The following is a 15,697-nucleotide window of genomic DNA, read 5'->3' as shown; positions in this document are numbered from 1 at the left end:
CTGGCATTGTTAATGACACGCGTCACCACCTTCTTGATAGAGGTTTCCACAGATAACCTGTAATTTTCAGCCTCTTCAGCTTCACACAGGGCTGGATTCTGCATAGTGTCGATCAGGTGATTTTTAATGATATCGACCGTCAGTTTTCTCAACACTGGGTCCTCGTCGTTCAGTAACATCAGTAAATGTTTTTCTTTACAGAATGTTTTCTGACGTAGCTCTTGGTAAATGGCCCTGTCGAGATCTTTCAGTTTTTTTTTATGTATATGCAGATCTTTGATCCTGTTGTCAGACAACACGTGTTTTAACAGGTACCTGTGGAGTTTTTTAGAAGGTTTGTAGTGCGAATTCTTCGCAGCCCGTGTGAGCACAGCATCAATGAGTGCGCTCACACATTCTTCTTCATCATCATAATCGCTGACAGTAATGCCAGATGATGATTTTTTCTCCACTATTGGAAATATATTACTTTTAAATTCTTCTAAAAGTGTTTGAGAAATGGCTTTAGTTTGTTCGTCCTCGTCATCCTCGGCTCTAACGCACCACGAGAAGAACCTTGCCAGTAGGTTTTTACGGAAGAGGTGATCTTCAAATATGGAGATGATCACCTCTAGGTACGGCTGACCTACGGCTAGCGCAATGATCACGAGATCAGGGCTAATGTCCAGCCGCTTGGTGATGTCTTTAAAAATCACCTTTTCAAGTTTTTTAATCCCCCTTTGTGTGATTTTGAGAGGCTTTTGCTCAACTTGTGCCCACAGAGCTGTGAAGAGGCGCTGCTGAATCATGTCAGACGGCGACACCTTTGCCTCTTTGGAGGCACGTGCAATAACAGCATTTATTAGCTCTTTAACGAGCAGCTGTTTCCCCGGATTCTGATGCTGGTTGCACGACTGAGGGCAGCACACACAGTGCTTCGATTTCCCCTCGTCGCTCTGTAAAATGTTTGCGCCAGGGACGACACTACATTCAGAGTCATCTGCAGTGGCGCAGCTTTGAATCGCATCGGTCGTTTCAATGGCAGAATTCATATTTTCAAATGATATAAGTTTTTACAATCTGGACTTGATGAGTTTGTGTCTTAGACATTAATCTCTCTTACTCCCTCTTACTAAACTTACCTTGTAACTAACCCTGTGCAAATGCTTCTATTTATAGACTTTGACCAAGGTGATGTCACACAAGACATGAAAGGATCAAAGGGATTCTAGCGCTAAGCCCCGCCCACATCCGATATGACGGCGACGTGACGTTACCCTAGCGACCGCTATACAATGGCGATCCTCAGTTGTTGGGATTGAGTGAAACTTGTTTGGATTCAAACATGTAGCCTGCTGGTCCACTGCTGTAACCCACAGCAAATACTGTTAAAATCCTTCCTTTAAAGTTAGAATGCCAAGCGACCCCCCCTCCGACCCTCACCCACTGTGTTGTTGTCGGGTTTACGGCTGGTAAGCTATGCTAATTTAACTGTTTATGTAGCTTCACTCATTCACCTGCAGACACAGACGGCTATCAGAATGGTCACACGTCTTCTTAGAGGACGTTCCAGGTGAACACGCGCGGTGAGTTACAGCCAGCGAGGAGTCACGCAGTTTTTGCGTGCATGTCTGTGCTCGTGGACATTTGTGAGCAGAAACACTTATTATTAAATGATGCACTTACACTCAGAGTTAGAAATGAAATATTTGTATTAGAGGGAAGGAGTATAACAAACTATAAATGAAGCTAATTTGCACGTTTTTATTCTGCTTTTCTAATCAAAAAATTGTTAATGCAAGAAAAATATCCAAATATTAACAGGAAAATCTCAAACCAAACTCTTACCACCCCTCTGTAAAGTCAATATTTAATATCAATGACTTACATGAAATACAGTTAAGTAATCAAATGAAAGAAAACAAGTGAGCACTACTGCATATAAACCCGACTAGATACATACACATATACACTTGTGCTAACAATTCAAGAAACATTTGGTATATTTTATATCCCCCCTCTGTCCTTTTCTCCGGATCCTTGTAGTACTTTGGTAGTAGTATTGTGGTCTTAGGAGCTGATGTGTCAGTGGAAATGAAAACAGCTAAACTGTGACAGCAAAATGTTAAGAATACATATTCTTACCCAAGGTGGCATGCTGTGGCTTTTACAGAAATGCAAACGGAGATGACCACCTCAATTTTTAGAAGCACTCCTTTAATAAAAGTAGCAATGAAACCACCTTACTACACATGAATCTGTATTATTGGCAAATTGCTCTTAAAGTATCAAGAGTATTCTGCAGAACACATTGTTCCCCATCGGTGTTATACGCTTATAAGGTTGGTCTGAATTTAAATGTTTCATATGCTGTTTGAGCTACAGCAGGGGTCCCCAATCCCAGTCCAAGAGGGCTGGTTTCCTGCAGGTTTTAGATGTGTCCTTGATGCACCACAGCTGATTTAAATGGATAAATTACCTTCTCAACACGTCTTGAAGTTCTCCAGAGGCCTGGTAACGAACTAATCATGTGATTCAGGTGTGTTGACCCAGGGTGAGATCTAGAGCGATACGCGTTTTCACGTCAAAAAGTCGTCATAAACAAGTCTCCAATAATACCAGAGAAAGTCGCCAGATTTGTCGCTAGGGAGTCTGAAAACTCGCTAAATATAGCGACAAAGTCGCTACGTTGGCAACACTGCTACCGAGGAGCCTCGCGGAGTGATACGTACTGTGCTTCAACGTAATATTACCGTATTGTGTGTGTATAAGGACCATAAATGGCACCTGTTAAGAGACACGGTTATGAAGCGGATTTCAAACTCCAGGCTGTCAGTCACGAACTTGGAAAGAGAGCAGCTGTGAAATCTGTCTTTGTTATTATGCTCAGCGTCTTTTAGTTTACATTTTGACTGCACAATTGTGAGCTCTTTGTTATGCACAAAAACAACATAGTTTTCTTTTATTTATGGAGCATTATTATTTAATAAATGCTTATAATTTATTTTTGAGTAGTTTTTTTCATGTACATCTATGCTGTATGTTAATAAAAGTGCACATGTGACATCTGGGACACAGCTTTGACTAAGAACTCTCTTTTTGTTCTTACCTTATGGCTTTAAAAAAATATCGAGATATACATCTTATATCGCCATCCAGCTAAAAAATATCGAGATATGAATTTTGGGTCATATCGCCCAGCCCTAGTACTAGCACCTCAAATAGTACCATATAGTACTGCTCCTATTCGTTGTTTTGGCTATAACTGATAATATTAAAAGGAGCGGGGGGCCACACTGACATCATAAACCGCACAGCTTTTGACTTTAGTTTACACATTTATCATTTTAAATTTTTTACATTGATGTACTTTTTTAACAATATAAAAATATTATATATACCCACACATAAACTGACACCACTGATGGGCTATGCTATAGGCATGCTTCAAAGCGACTAAATACTGTCATGTCACAGGACGCACATCATTACAAAGCACTCTAAAACCCTTAAATAGGGGTGCTGCTACCAGGCACTATCATTCAGTTGAGTCCATGCATCGGAACCAGACACACGAGGTAAGAGAAAACACTAAAATGTATTCAGATGACATTAACACAGCCACTGTGGGTCCCCTCATAGATGGCTTTTTTGATCAACTAAACATGTCGCAGGTGCGATCCATGCTGGCTGGTCGCCCAGATGACTGCACTGTCCAGCTAATGTGTCACATGTCACATGTCAATATAATAAGATGATATAAAAACTAATTATAGGATTAAGGATTTATATTTACATGCTAGTGGCTAGCCATTTGCACATGCCTTTGCATGTAGCACACTGGCATATGCAGAAATATGACAAAACAAAGTTATGAGCTGTATGTTATACTCAATGTAACATACAGCTCATAACTTTGTGCTGCAGGCCAGACAACCAAAGTTGTCTGGCCTGCAGCACATTTCTGCTTTTATGGAACTTTTGACAAACAGCAAATTGTAACAGAGTGTGTCTTCACTAAACACTCAGTGGATAAATATGACGCCTTCCTGCACACAATAGTAGATACTCTTTGCATGCAGGTGAAGGAGCTGGAGCTGGAGCTGGACTCTGAACAAAAGCGGCACGCTGAGACAGTGAAGACGCTGCGGAAGAACGAGCGTCGGCTGAAGGAACTGCTGTTCCAGTCGGAGGAGGACCAGAAGAACCAGCAGAGGATGCAGGAGCTGGTGGAGAGGCTGCAAAACAAGATGAAAGCCTACAAGAGACAAGTAGAGGAGGCCGTACATCACCTCATCCTCTTACTCTGAACACGTTTCCAAGCATGGTGTTTGTGGGCTTTAACTCACACTGCTGTCACTTCAGGAGGAACAAGCTAACATGAACCTGGCAAAGTACAGGAAGACCGTGCACGAGCTGGATGATGCCGAAGAGAGGGCGGACATTGCTGAATCAGCGCTCACCAAGATTAGGACCAAGAACAGAGGAAGCTTCGGCAAGGGATACTCCTCCGTAAGTATTCTCTGGAACAGTATATTATCAGGTGTATTACGCGGTTTATTAAATAATAACTCCATGTTAGCCTCTTCTACTAAGTACTTGTTCTGACTCTAAGGCCTGTGTCTGTTCTAACAGGGTTACAGCACTCCGTATCCAGGCCGAGTCCGGTCACCCAGTTCAGTGGGCTCGGAAGGCAGAGGAGAGAAGATCCTCAACGATGACGAGGAGTCAGTCAGCTCCCTCATCCCAGCCTATCTCAACTCCCTCAAGAAGCTCATGATTGATTAGGAGCATGGCTTCAATTTCACCATCATCCCCCAGAAGTGAAGCATGGTACAGTATGAAGTTTGAAACATCCAAAAGGTTCCATGGGTGGAACCTGACTTTTTTTTGTGTATGCTGTACATTCCTGTTGAGTTTTCTACAATGTACTTGTGGCTTCCTCTCTGAGTGAAAGCTCATAGCCCTGACACATTCCAGCTTTATATCCCCTTTTTATCCATTTATACTGTAACATTTGTATGTAAAAACTAATAAATGTATTTCTAAGTGTTCCAGATTTCCAAATATCTAAAGAACAATCCTCAGGCTGATTCTCAGTCTGGAACACACCATTTTATATGAGATATTGTATTTGTTTAATACATAAAAAGCCAGACAAGACAAAGCATCAATAGTTACAAAATAAAGCTGGCACCCAGAAGCTGCAGTTCCTCTAATGGCCACACGAGGCTGTTCAAAAAGCAAGTCAATCCACTACAGACTTCCAAATCAAAATGTGCAACTTTACTGTACTGACATATATACGGGGTGGCTGAGGCTATTCCAGATATTTGTGCTTTAGCAGATATCCTTCTCTTTCTGTAAACATGCAGAGTTTATGGATGCAGCTTGTGGATGGGGCTATGTGAAAAAGTAACTGCCCCTCAAACATAGTAACTGGTTTGAGGGGCAGTTACTTGGGATGGAGCGTTTTTCATACATTTCCAGGAAGGATGTTGTTCCTCTTAGTAAATAAGCTCATTATTTAAAATCTGCATTTTGTATTTATTCCGGCTCTCTTTTTCCGATGTGACCATCAGGAAACTACTGTTGGCAAGGCAAGGCAAGTTTATTTGTATAGCACAATTCAACAATGAGGTGATTCAAAGTGCTTTACAGAGACATTAGAAACAAAAACAAATAAAAAGCATGTAGTCAATGTAGTCAAGATTTCCTACATTTAAGCAAATGCATGACAACCTTTAAGATAAATAAGGTTCAAACTGGCTGCAGTATTTATTAAACCATACATGCGAGAGGCTACAGGGAAGTTTTTGAGTCCGTACATAAGTGGTGACTTAAATACAAAGCACTTTTTTTCATGATTAGTTTTTGCCTTATAAATGACTTCAGTCACTATCATAAAGTGCTGCTGGGGTGCTGTCAGCACATGGAGTAGTTTAGGCCATTAATGTCAGTGTATTTTCAGATTTCAAATGTATCTGTCTGAACTTTTCACTGACTAAACCTGTAACAAGACCTGACCAAATATGCTGTTGAATGTGAATATGTTTTTTTAAGGAAATAAAAGACCTTTTTTTCCCATTAACTCTGTTTTGTTTTTTTTTTATAACTTTTTATTTGTCAGTTTACAGTATGAGAATACAAAACTTACGGTCAGCATAGGAGACATACACAATTCCAGTAATAGCATCTTCTTACATCATGGTAATATTCAGTTATTCAGTACAAAGGGAGTACACAACCCATTTTTCCCAGAGCTTCTTAAATTTCTCAAGCTCGAGTCTAAGGGCAAAGGTAAGTCTTTCCATTCCAAAAATTTCTTCCACTACCCCACGCCATTGGGCCCTAGTTGGAGGGTCTGCCTTTTGCCATCTTCGGGTTATGGCCTTCCTGCAGCCAGCCAAAAGTATTTTCAATAAATAATTATCTTTATGTGGGAGTGCCGTAGGCAATTTGCCAAGATACAACGTATCAAATGAATAGACTATTTTAATCCCAATTATTTTGTATATCTCAAGGGCCACCTCCCCCCAATATGGCTGGATCCTTGGGCAGGCCCAGAAGACATGAAAATGGTTTGCCATGGGGGTTCCACAACCTCTCCAACATAGGCCCTGGCTCTGTGAGCCTGTTTGCCGAGCTGTGAGTTTAGGAGTGATAAAGAATCTCACTACATTCTTCCAACCAAACTCTCTTAAGGACCTTGAATTTGCAGTGGTAGCCTGAGACTCACATATTCTCCACCAGCTGTCCTCTGAAATTAGTGAGCCTGATTCCCTCTCCCATTTCTGCTTAATGTACACCGTAGAGTGATTTTTAGAGGCTTGTATACTACCGTATATTTTTGAGACCATCTTTTTAGAGTCCTTTCTCTTGTATGCCTCTTGGAAGATATGAATTAGGTCGTATTCGTTTTCATCTCTGATTAGTAACGTCTTGTTGTAATAGTCTCTAACCTGCAAGTATCTAAAGAAGTCATGCTTTGCCAGTCCGTATGTATCTGAGATGGTTTCATAGCTTTGGAATCCCCCATTTGTTGCTAGTGAACAAAAAGAAGTAATTCCTCTCAGAGACCACTGTTTAAAGGTCCCATCCAGCCTGGCAGGCACAAACTCCGGGTCATAAGCTATCCAATTCAAGGTCCTAGCCTGTTTTTCTATTTGTAGTTTCCCCACTACCCTGAACCATAGTTTCAGGGTGAACCGGGTCAAATGGTTCAAATCTTTATAAAATTTTTCAGCTTGGTTCTTATTTCCTAAAAGTGACTGTAGTGGGAAGTCTAATTGTGTAATTTCCATATTTTTCCATTTAGCTTCATAGTTTGGGGAGCACCAGTTTACCAGGGGCTTCAGTTGTGCGGCGTAGTAGTAATCTTGTAAGCACGGCAAAGCTCTCCCTCCCTTCTCTTTTTTTAGTTGCAGCGTTTTGTACTGGACCCTCGGTCGTCTGCCGTTCCAGATGAACCGTGAGATCCATCCGTCCCACTCGTCAAATTGTTTTTGGGGTATCTCCAGGGGTAGTGACTGGAAGAGATAGAGGATTCGAGGCAGAACGTTCATTTTAATTATTTCTATTCTATTACTCATATCCAATGGGAGGAGAGACCACCGAGTTAGGTCAGATTTGATCTCTTTGTTGAGGGGGCAATAATTAATTTCATAGAGTCTAGACATGTCTTTCGTTAGGTTTACTCCCAAGTATTTTATTGTGGTAGAGTCCCATTTGAAGCTGAATTTCTTTACAGTTTCCGGTCGAGGTGTATAATTGAACGTAAGGGATTGAGTTTTTTGAATATTTAGTTTATAGCCAGAGTAGTGATTGTAGGCTTTTAGTAAGGTCATCAATTGGAACAAACTAGATTCAGGATTTGTAATAAAAAGAAGAACATCATCCGCGAACATACAAGTCTTGTGTTCTTCACCCCTGATCATTATTCCCCCATTAACTCTGTTTTCTTGCTTTTTTTCTTCATTTTTTGGAAACAAACAAACCACAAAGCAACGCATTGAGACATGAAATATGCATTTCCATTTTATTTATGAAAAATGACAACTTTTAGCTGTTAATGTACAAAAACATCTCATTTGTCTCTTTGTAGTAGTCAAGCAGTACTAAGCAGTAATACTGGAAAAGAACATTTGGTATGGCATTTAGCTTCTGCAGTACAGTCACCAAATCCAACTGACGCAAATGATACATATTCCAAAACTATCACCACCGAAGCACTTCAACCTTACAGTACCATCTAAATGCAAAACATGTTGCAGCAGCACAGAGACTTTGAAGCTCAAGGGAGAGCCTTTTTTAGATACCTGCAGATAAGAGAATATATCAGGAAATACGTACAGGGCTTTGAGAGTCTCAGCATTTCCGGTTTCGACAAGTGTCTCCATCTCCAACTCCATCACATCTGATCTTAAGTTCAATTCACAAACCAGAAACAAATCATATAAATAATATATATGTAGTGGCACACGTGGGTATCTGAAGTCATTTCCGGTGCTGTGCTTAAAAAAACGTGAGCTCCACCGTGAGAAAAACGCGTTATTTTCATCTGCATTTCAAAGAGCTGAACAGCTGCGCTGAATGACAGAAATGACAAAGTATTTTAAAAATCCACACGGCTGAAAACTTTCACGTATAGCTCGCTTTAACGTGACCACTCTGCTAGCCGAGTGAAGCTACACGCACATTTACGTTCCCGTCGCTTACCCGCCATCACGGACAGCCTGGTGACAGCACAAACTATAACGGAAGGGTTTTAAAAGTATTCCGTGTCGGTGACAGCAGTGGACGTGCAGGCTCCACGTGATCTCTCCCCGCGTTTCACATCCACGCGGCTAGCGCCGGTGCGTTTGTGTGACGCTGTTGCTAGGCATTCTTTTTAGAAGTGGGCGGGGCTTATAGGCATACTTCAAAGCAACTAAATACTGTCACGTCACAGGACGCACATCATTACAAAGACCTCGAGAACCCATAAATAGGGGTGCTGCTACAGGTACTGTCATTCAGTTGAGTCCATGCATCGGAACCAGACACACGAAGTAAGAGAAAACACTAACACGAAAATGTATTCAGATGACATTAACGCAGCCACTGTGGGTACCCTCGTAGATGGCTTTTTTGATAACCTAAACATGTCGCAGGTGCGATCCATGCTGGCTGGTCGCCCAGATGACTGCACTGTCCAGCTAATGTCTCACATGGCTGCTCAGATGGTGCAGCTCTGCCCGGAGTCAGATCACGGAGCCAGAGAAGGCTTCATAAAAGAACTGATCCAGGTGTTGTTAGGGAGATTTGCACACTGCACGTGCACCCAGTCAGGCAGCCAGCAGGACAATCAGCAGGTCCCACAGACAGAACAACCAGAGAAAAATCTGGAGTCCTCGCTGTCTGTGGAACCTTCACAAATGGCAAACACAGAAGCCTCAGAGGCTGAAAAAGCAGCCGTGGCTTCTGAGGAGCAGAAACCCTCTGCGTCACCTCGAGGTGAAGCAGAGAGAAAAGGGCTCATAAGCGCGGTCCTTCAGGCTGTCCTTTCCCAGGCTGCAAAAAAATCCACAGCCTGCCCATCAGACTCCCTCCACCAGCGCCTTTTAGATCAAATCTGCTCTGAAATAAAAACAGCAGATTTGACTTTATCACCAAAGGCCCTACAAGATCTTGCAAAGGTCATTTTCAAAGACTTTTGCAAGGAAGCGCTCTCCAACCCAAAACACACCTTAACTCTATTGAAATTAGGAGAGCCAACAGTTGACAAACTTTTCATATCCATCTTCAAGAAACACTTTGTAGTGTCCACACAGAAACTTGAGCCAGAGTCGTCTGAAATCAAAGCTCAGAAGCAGCTTTCAGTTGAAGTCTGTGTGGAAGAACTTGTCAGGCGTGCTTTTAAAAAGGCACGTGTTCTGTATACAGATGACACAGTTTCTGAAATTACAAACCGTTTGTTGAAGAAAATCTGGGCTGTTGTCCAACATATCGATTTTCAGCCCTCCTCAAAGTCCTTCAGAACCTTACACAAGGTCATTTACAAATCTCTCCTTAAAGAGTATAAGGACCCCGAGTGTGTCACGATTCTCTTTAATCTCGACCATGAAGTAGGTGAGCAAAGAATCATCGAAACCTTTAAAGAACATCTGATGTCGGCAGCGGCGCCAGCAGGTCGCATCAGAAGGTTCTTCTCATTAATAGGTCGGAGGTTAGCCATCACCCGCAGAGAGTCGCGGGTGTTTCCCCTTTAAAAACAACAATTTGACATTGACTAGCTGGCATCAAAGTGACTCTTAAATTGGCTAACAACAAACAATTCAAACAAGCCAATTTATTTAACATCCAATCGAGTCATTTTAAACACCCCTGGACCGGTTGCGGCAGATGACCGTCCCTCACTGAGCCTGGTTCTGCCGGAAGTTTCTCCCCGTTAAAAGGGAGTTTTTCTTCCCCACTGTCGCCAAGTGCTTGCTCAGAGGGAATTGTCCGATTATTGGGGTCTTGTTTCTAGTCAGTAAATTACTGACTAGAACACTCTAAATTATTGAACAAAAATCAGAAAATCTAATAAAATTCTAAAAGAAAAATCACACTCTGATTTCTGCTTGTTTTCACTGTCTGTTGGACAAATGTGTGTGTGTGTGTGTGTGTGTGTGTGTGTGTGTGTGTGTGTGTGTGTGTGTGTGTGTGTGTGTGTGTGTGTGTGTGTGTATACAGCTTTGACTGAACGTGTGTTGAGTAGTTGTCATTCAATCCAAACTGTTTAGGTAGAAAATGCCGAGAACATCCTGTTGTGATATTTATTAGTGAGATTTCATCCATACAAAGTCGTACATTTACAAGAAAACATACATACAGAGGTGCGCACAAGTGGAACAAACCGTCAACAGAATACATGAGATACACTTTCCTGTTTCAGCAGCCAAAACATTAAGCACAAAATTAATAGAAATAACTTCATTTAATAAAATGGATTGGAATGAGGTCTTTACAAAAAACAAAAGGATATAAGTTTTAAGCTCAGGGGCCAGTCTGTGGAACAAGAAATCCCCGAAAAGAGAAAACATCACACACAGTCTGAAGAAGCTGTGACCGCCGAGGAACAGAAACCTTCTGTGTCACCTCAAGTTTGGAGAAAGCACAAGAACAGACACAGTGGTTCACTCTGCTGCAGCTTAAAACATTAAAATGTATTCGGATGACATTAACGCAGCCACTGTGGGTCCCCTCATAGATGGCTTTTTTGATCAACTAAACATGTCGCAGGTGCGATCCATGCTGGCTGGTCGCCCAGATGACTGCACTATCCAGCTAATGTGTCACATGGCTGCTCAGATGGTGCAGCTCTGCGCGGACTCTGCCACAGCAGTACTGCTGAAAAACTGTATCCCACAAGAGCGATGCATCCACAGCCTCTTCAGAGAACTGGAGGGGCGCATCGGCTCGATTGCTTCCTCTCTCACCCCAGAGTCAGATCACGGAGCCAGAGAAGGCTTCATAAAAGAACTGATCCAGGTGTTGTTAGGGAGATCTACAGTAATGTATTATATTCTAAAATGATGCTAAATGATAAAAATGAAGGTGTTGGCAAAACAGCTGGTTAAACTATCTTCAGCTAAAAACCTTCTGCTAAAGTAGACAGTGAATAATTTTTTTTTGTAAATGTGTTTTTATATTTATATATATTAATTATTATATTGATGAATTAATTCATTACTGCTATTGTTTGTATTGGCAAAATTTAGTAGATTACAGGTGGAGGTGGTCAACAAGTACAAGTACCTCGGGCTGTGGGTGGACAACAAACTGGACTGGTCATGCAACACAGAGCACCTGTATAAAAAAGCCCAAAGCCGACTGTACTTCCTCAGGAGGCTGAGGTCTTTTAACATCTGCAGGAAGCTCCTGAGGATGTTTTACCAGTCAGTGGTTGCTGGAGTACTTTTCTATGCTGTAGTGTGCTGTGGGAGCAACACAGCAAAGAAGGACTCATGCAGGCTGGAGAAACTGATCAGGAAGGCTGGCTCTGTGGTCGGCATGAAGCTGGACACTCTGGTGACAGTGGCAGAGAAAAGGACACTAAAGAAACTGCTGGACATTATGGACAATGCTGGGCATCCTCTGCACACGGCCATTAACAACCAGAAGAGTCTGTTCAGTGACAGGTTGCTTCTCCCAAATATATATATATATAATATTCTGTAACTCTGTAACTTCTGTCGGTGCTGTGCTTTTTTGGAAACCGAATTTCCCCGAGGAACCCACCCGAGGGATTAATAAAGTTTTATCTTATCTTACCAATATATGTGGACAGCCCGTTCTCATTCCCGACGTGTAACATACCGACCATTAGTCGCGCTCCAAGGTGTCCCACAGACACGTGAAAGGTAACCTTCCGCATCCATTTGATACGCGCCGGATTGTGGATGATATCCAATAGAATGACGCTCCCGGTGTAATACACGTTCCAGCTGTGTATTCCAGCCATAACCCTAACCTTAATCCTAACCCGTATCATAACCTAATCGTGTTAGATAGTGTTTTCCAAAGCAATTACAGTAAAATAAACATACACGTGTAGATTGATTGGAAATGGTTCTCATGTTTCCTCATTTTTCCGAACAAGTAACACAGGGACATGTTGGGTGGCCAAAAGCGTAACATACTGACGATTTGTCACCTAGTGTAACATTTTACACTTTGAGAGTGAGAATGTGTTGATGTGGATTCTTAATATGAAATTATAGTTTACATACAAATATCCTGAAAATGACAGTACAAATATCCTGTCACATTTGATCTCTGTGAGGTCAGAGGTCAAATTTACAAATGAATACCTCTTATCTGTGACCTACTCCTACATAAGGTTTGTGTAATCAGAGTAAAACGTCTGTGCAATGTTTTAATACAATAGTTGCTACTAAAATCTTTGATTTGAAAAGAATGACAAACAAACACGTTCAGTCTAAGCTGAAAATGTATACATTTGTGTGACAATGAAAACACGCACAATTCAAAATATAATCTTTTTTGGATCTTTTTATTGATGAAAAATACATTTAGAGTGCCCAATACGATAAGTTGTGTATTAGATGGCACAAAACAAAACCCCAATAATTTGACAATTGCCTCTGAGCAAGCACTAGGCGACGGTGGGGAGTAAAAACTTCCTTTTAACAGGGAGAAAACTCCGGCAGAACCAGGCTCAGTGAGGAACGGCCATCTGCCTCGACCGGTCAAGGGTTTTTAAAATGACTCGATTAGATGTTAAATAAATTGAAACTGAAAATGCTACGTCCAGATGAAGAGAATCTACTTTTAGGGACTTACAAAACACTAACCAAGTATTTTCTGCCTGCGATCCATACAGCATGACCCGCACAGAGAAAGAAACTTGTGATGAAATGTTCACTTTCCAATACAGTGATGGCATGCTCCTTGAAAACCTTTACAATTACATCATCTGTATGTTTGTGGTCTAATTCCATGAATGTCAGTATGACATCTGGCTCTTTCCATTTCTCTATTAAAGAGCTGTAAACCATATCACTGATGAACATCACATTGTCGATTTTGATTTTTTTAAGTCTAGGCCAGAGTTTTATGAACAGCCGTTGGGTGATGGCATCAACTTTTTCAGTACAGCAAGGTGAACTGGCATTGTTAATGACACGCGTCACCACCTTCTTGATAGAGGTTTCCACAGATAACCTGTAATTTTCAGCCTCTTCAGCTTCACACAGGGCTGGATTCTGCATAGTGTCGATCAGGTGATTTTTAATGATATCGACCGTCAGTTTTCTCAACACTGGGTCCTCGTCGTTCAGTAACATCAGTAAATGTTTTTCTTTACAGAATGTTTTCTGACGTAGCTCTTGGTAAATGGCCCTGTCGAGATCTTTCAGTTTTTTTTTATGTATATGCAGATCTTTGATCCTGTTGTCAGACAACACGTGTTTTAACAGGTACCTGTGGAGTTTTTTAGAAGGTTTGTAGTGCGAATTCTTCGCAGCCCGTGTGAGCACAGCATCAATGAGTGCGCTCACACATTCTTCTTCATCATCATAATCGCTGACAGTAATGCCAGATGATGATTTTTTCTCCACTATTGGAAATATATTACTTTTAAATTCTTCTAAAAGTGTTTGAGAAATGGCTTTAGTTTGTTCGTCCTCGTCATCCTCGGCTCTAACGCACCACGAGAAGAACCTTGCCAGTAGGTTTTTACGGAAGAGGTGATCTTCAAATATGGAGATGATCACCTCTAGGTACGGCTGACCTACGGCTAGCGCAATGATCACGAGATCAGGGCTAATGTCCAGCCGCTTGGTGATGTCTTTAAAAATCACCTTTTCAAGTTTTTTAATCCCCCTTTGTGTGATTTTGAGAGGCTTTTGCTCAACTTGTGCCCACAGAGCTGTGAAGAGGCGCTGCTGAATCATGTCAGACGGCGACACCTTTGCCTCTTTGGAGGCACGTGTAATAACAGCATTTATTAGCTCTTTAACGAGCAGCTGTTTCCCCGGATTCTGATGCTGGTTGCACGACTGAGGGCAGCACACACAGTGCTTCGATTTCCCCTCGTCGCTCTGTAAAATGTTTGCGCCAGGGACGACACTACATTCAGAGTCATCTGCAGTGGCGCAGCTTTGAATCGCATCGGTCGTTTCAATGGCAGAATTCATATTTTCAAATGATATAAGTTTTTACAATCTGGACTTGATGAGTTTGTGTCTTAGACATTAATCTCTCTTACTCCCTCTTACTAAACTTACCTTGTAACTAACCCTGTGCAAATGCTTCTATTTATAGACTTTGACCAAGGTGATGTCACACAAGACATGAAAGGATCAAAGGGATTCTAGCGCTAAGCCCCGCCCACATCCGATATGACGGCGACGTGACGTTACCCTAGCGACCGCTATACAATGGCGATCCTCAGTTGTTGGGATTGAGTGAAACTTGTTTGGATTCAAACATGTAGCCTGCTGGTCCACTGCTGTAACCCACAGCAAATACTGTTAAAATCCTTCCTTTAAAGTTAGAATGCCAAGCGACCCCCCCTCCGACCCTCACCCACTGTGTTGTTGTCGGGTTTACGGCTGGTAAGCTATGCTAATTTAACTGTTTATGTAGCTTCACTCATTCACCTGCAGACACAGACGGCTATCAGAATGGTCACACGTCTTCTTAGAGGACGTTCCAGGTGAACACGCGCGGTGAGTTACAGCCAGCGAGGAGTCACGCAGTTTTTGCGTGCATGTCTGTGCTCGTGGACATTTGTGAGCAGAAACACTTATTATTAAATGATGCACTTACACTCAGAGTTAGAAATGAAATATTTGTATTAGAGGGAAGGAGTATAACAAACTATAAATGAAGCTAATTTGCACGTTTTTATTCTGCTTTTCTAATCAAAAAATTGTTAATGCAAGAAAAATATCCAAATATTAACAGGAAAATCTCAAACCAAACTCTTACCACCCCTCTGTAAAATCAATATTTAATATCAATGACTTACATGAAATACAGTTAAGTAATCAAATGAAAGAAAACAAGTGAGCACTACTGCATATAAACCCGACTAGATACATACACATATACACTTGTGCTAACAATTCAAGAAACATTTGGTATATTTTATATCCCCCCTCTGTCCTTGTTTCCGGATCCTTGTAGTACTTTGGTAGTAGTATTGTGGTCTTAGGAGCTGATGTGT

General features: G+C 41.6%; 1 protein-coding gene across 2 annotated transcripts; it reads left to right on the top strand.

Moving 5' to 3' along the window:
• The first annotated feature begins 1,265 nt into the window (after positions 1-1,265).
• LOC308402833 (uncharacterized protein MYH16) lies at positions 1,266-5,188 on the top strand. Of its 2 annotated transcripts, none has more exons than XM_080891931.1 (4): positions 1,266-2,321; positions 4,062-4,262; positions 4,345-4,491; positions 4,615-5,188. In XM_080891931.1, the coding sequence occupies exons 1-4, from the start codon at positions 2,232-2,234 to the stop codon at positions 4,765-4,767; spliced, it is 591 nt and encodes a 196-aa protein (XP_080748057.1). In that variant the 5' UTR covers positions 1,266-2,231; the 3' UTR covers positions 4,768-5,188. The 2 variants fall into 2 exon arrangements, with proteins under 2 accessions (XP_080748057.1, XP_080748058.1); XM_080891932.1 differs by having other exon boundaries at positions 1,266-3,557.
• The last annotated feature ends 10,509 nt before the right edge of the window (positions 5,189-15,697 follow it).

The sequence above is a fragment of the Rhamphochromis sp. 'chilingali' genome (assembly GCF_963969265.1).
Source record: "Rhamphochromis sp. 'chilingali' genome assembly, chromosome: 9".
Lineage (NCBI taxonomy): Eukaryota > Metazoa > Chordata > Actinopteri > Cichliformes > Cichlidae > Rhamphochromis > Rhamphochromis sp. 'chilingali'.
This window is presented reverse-complemented; position numbering and strand designations above follow the sequence as displayed.

Bases quoted from the DNA above. Each gene is read 5' to 3' on its own strand.
- LOC308402833 (XM_080891931.1), top strand. From the start codon at position 2,232: ATGAATCTGTATTATTGGCAAATTGCTCTTAAAGTATCAAGAGTATTC. The intron at 4,263-4,344 runs GTACATCACCTC...CTGTCACTTCAG, and splicing joins AGAGACAAGTAGAGGAGGCC to GAGGAACAAGCTAACATGAA. The intron at 4,492-4,614 runs GTAAGTATTCTC...CTGTTCTAACAG, and splicing joins TCGGCAAGGGATACTCCTCC to GGTTACAGCACTCCGTATCC.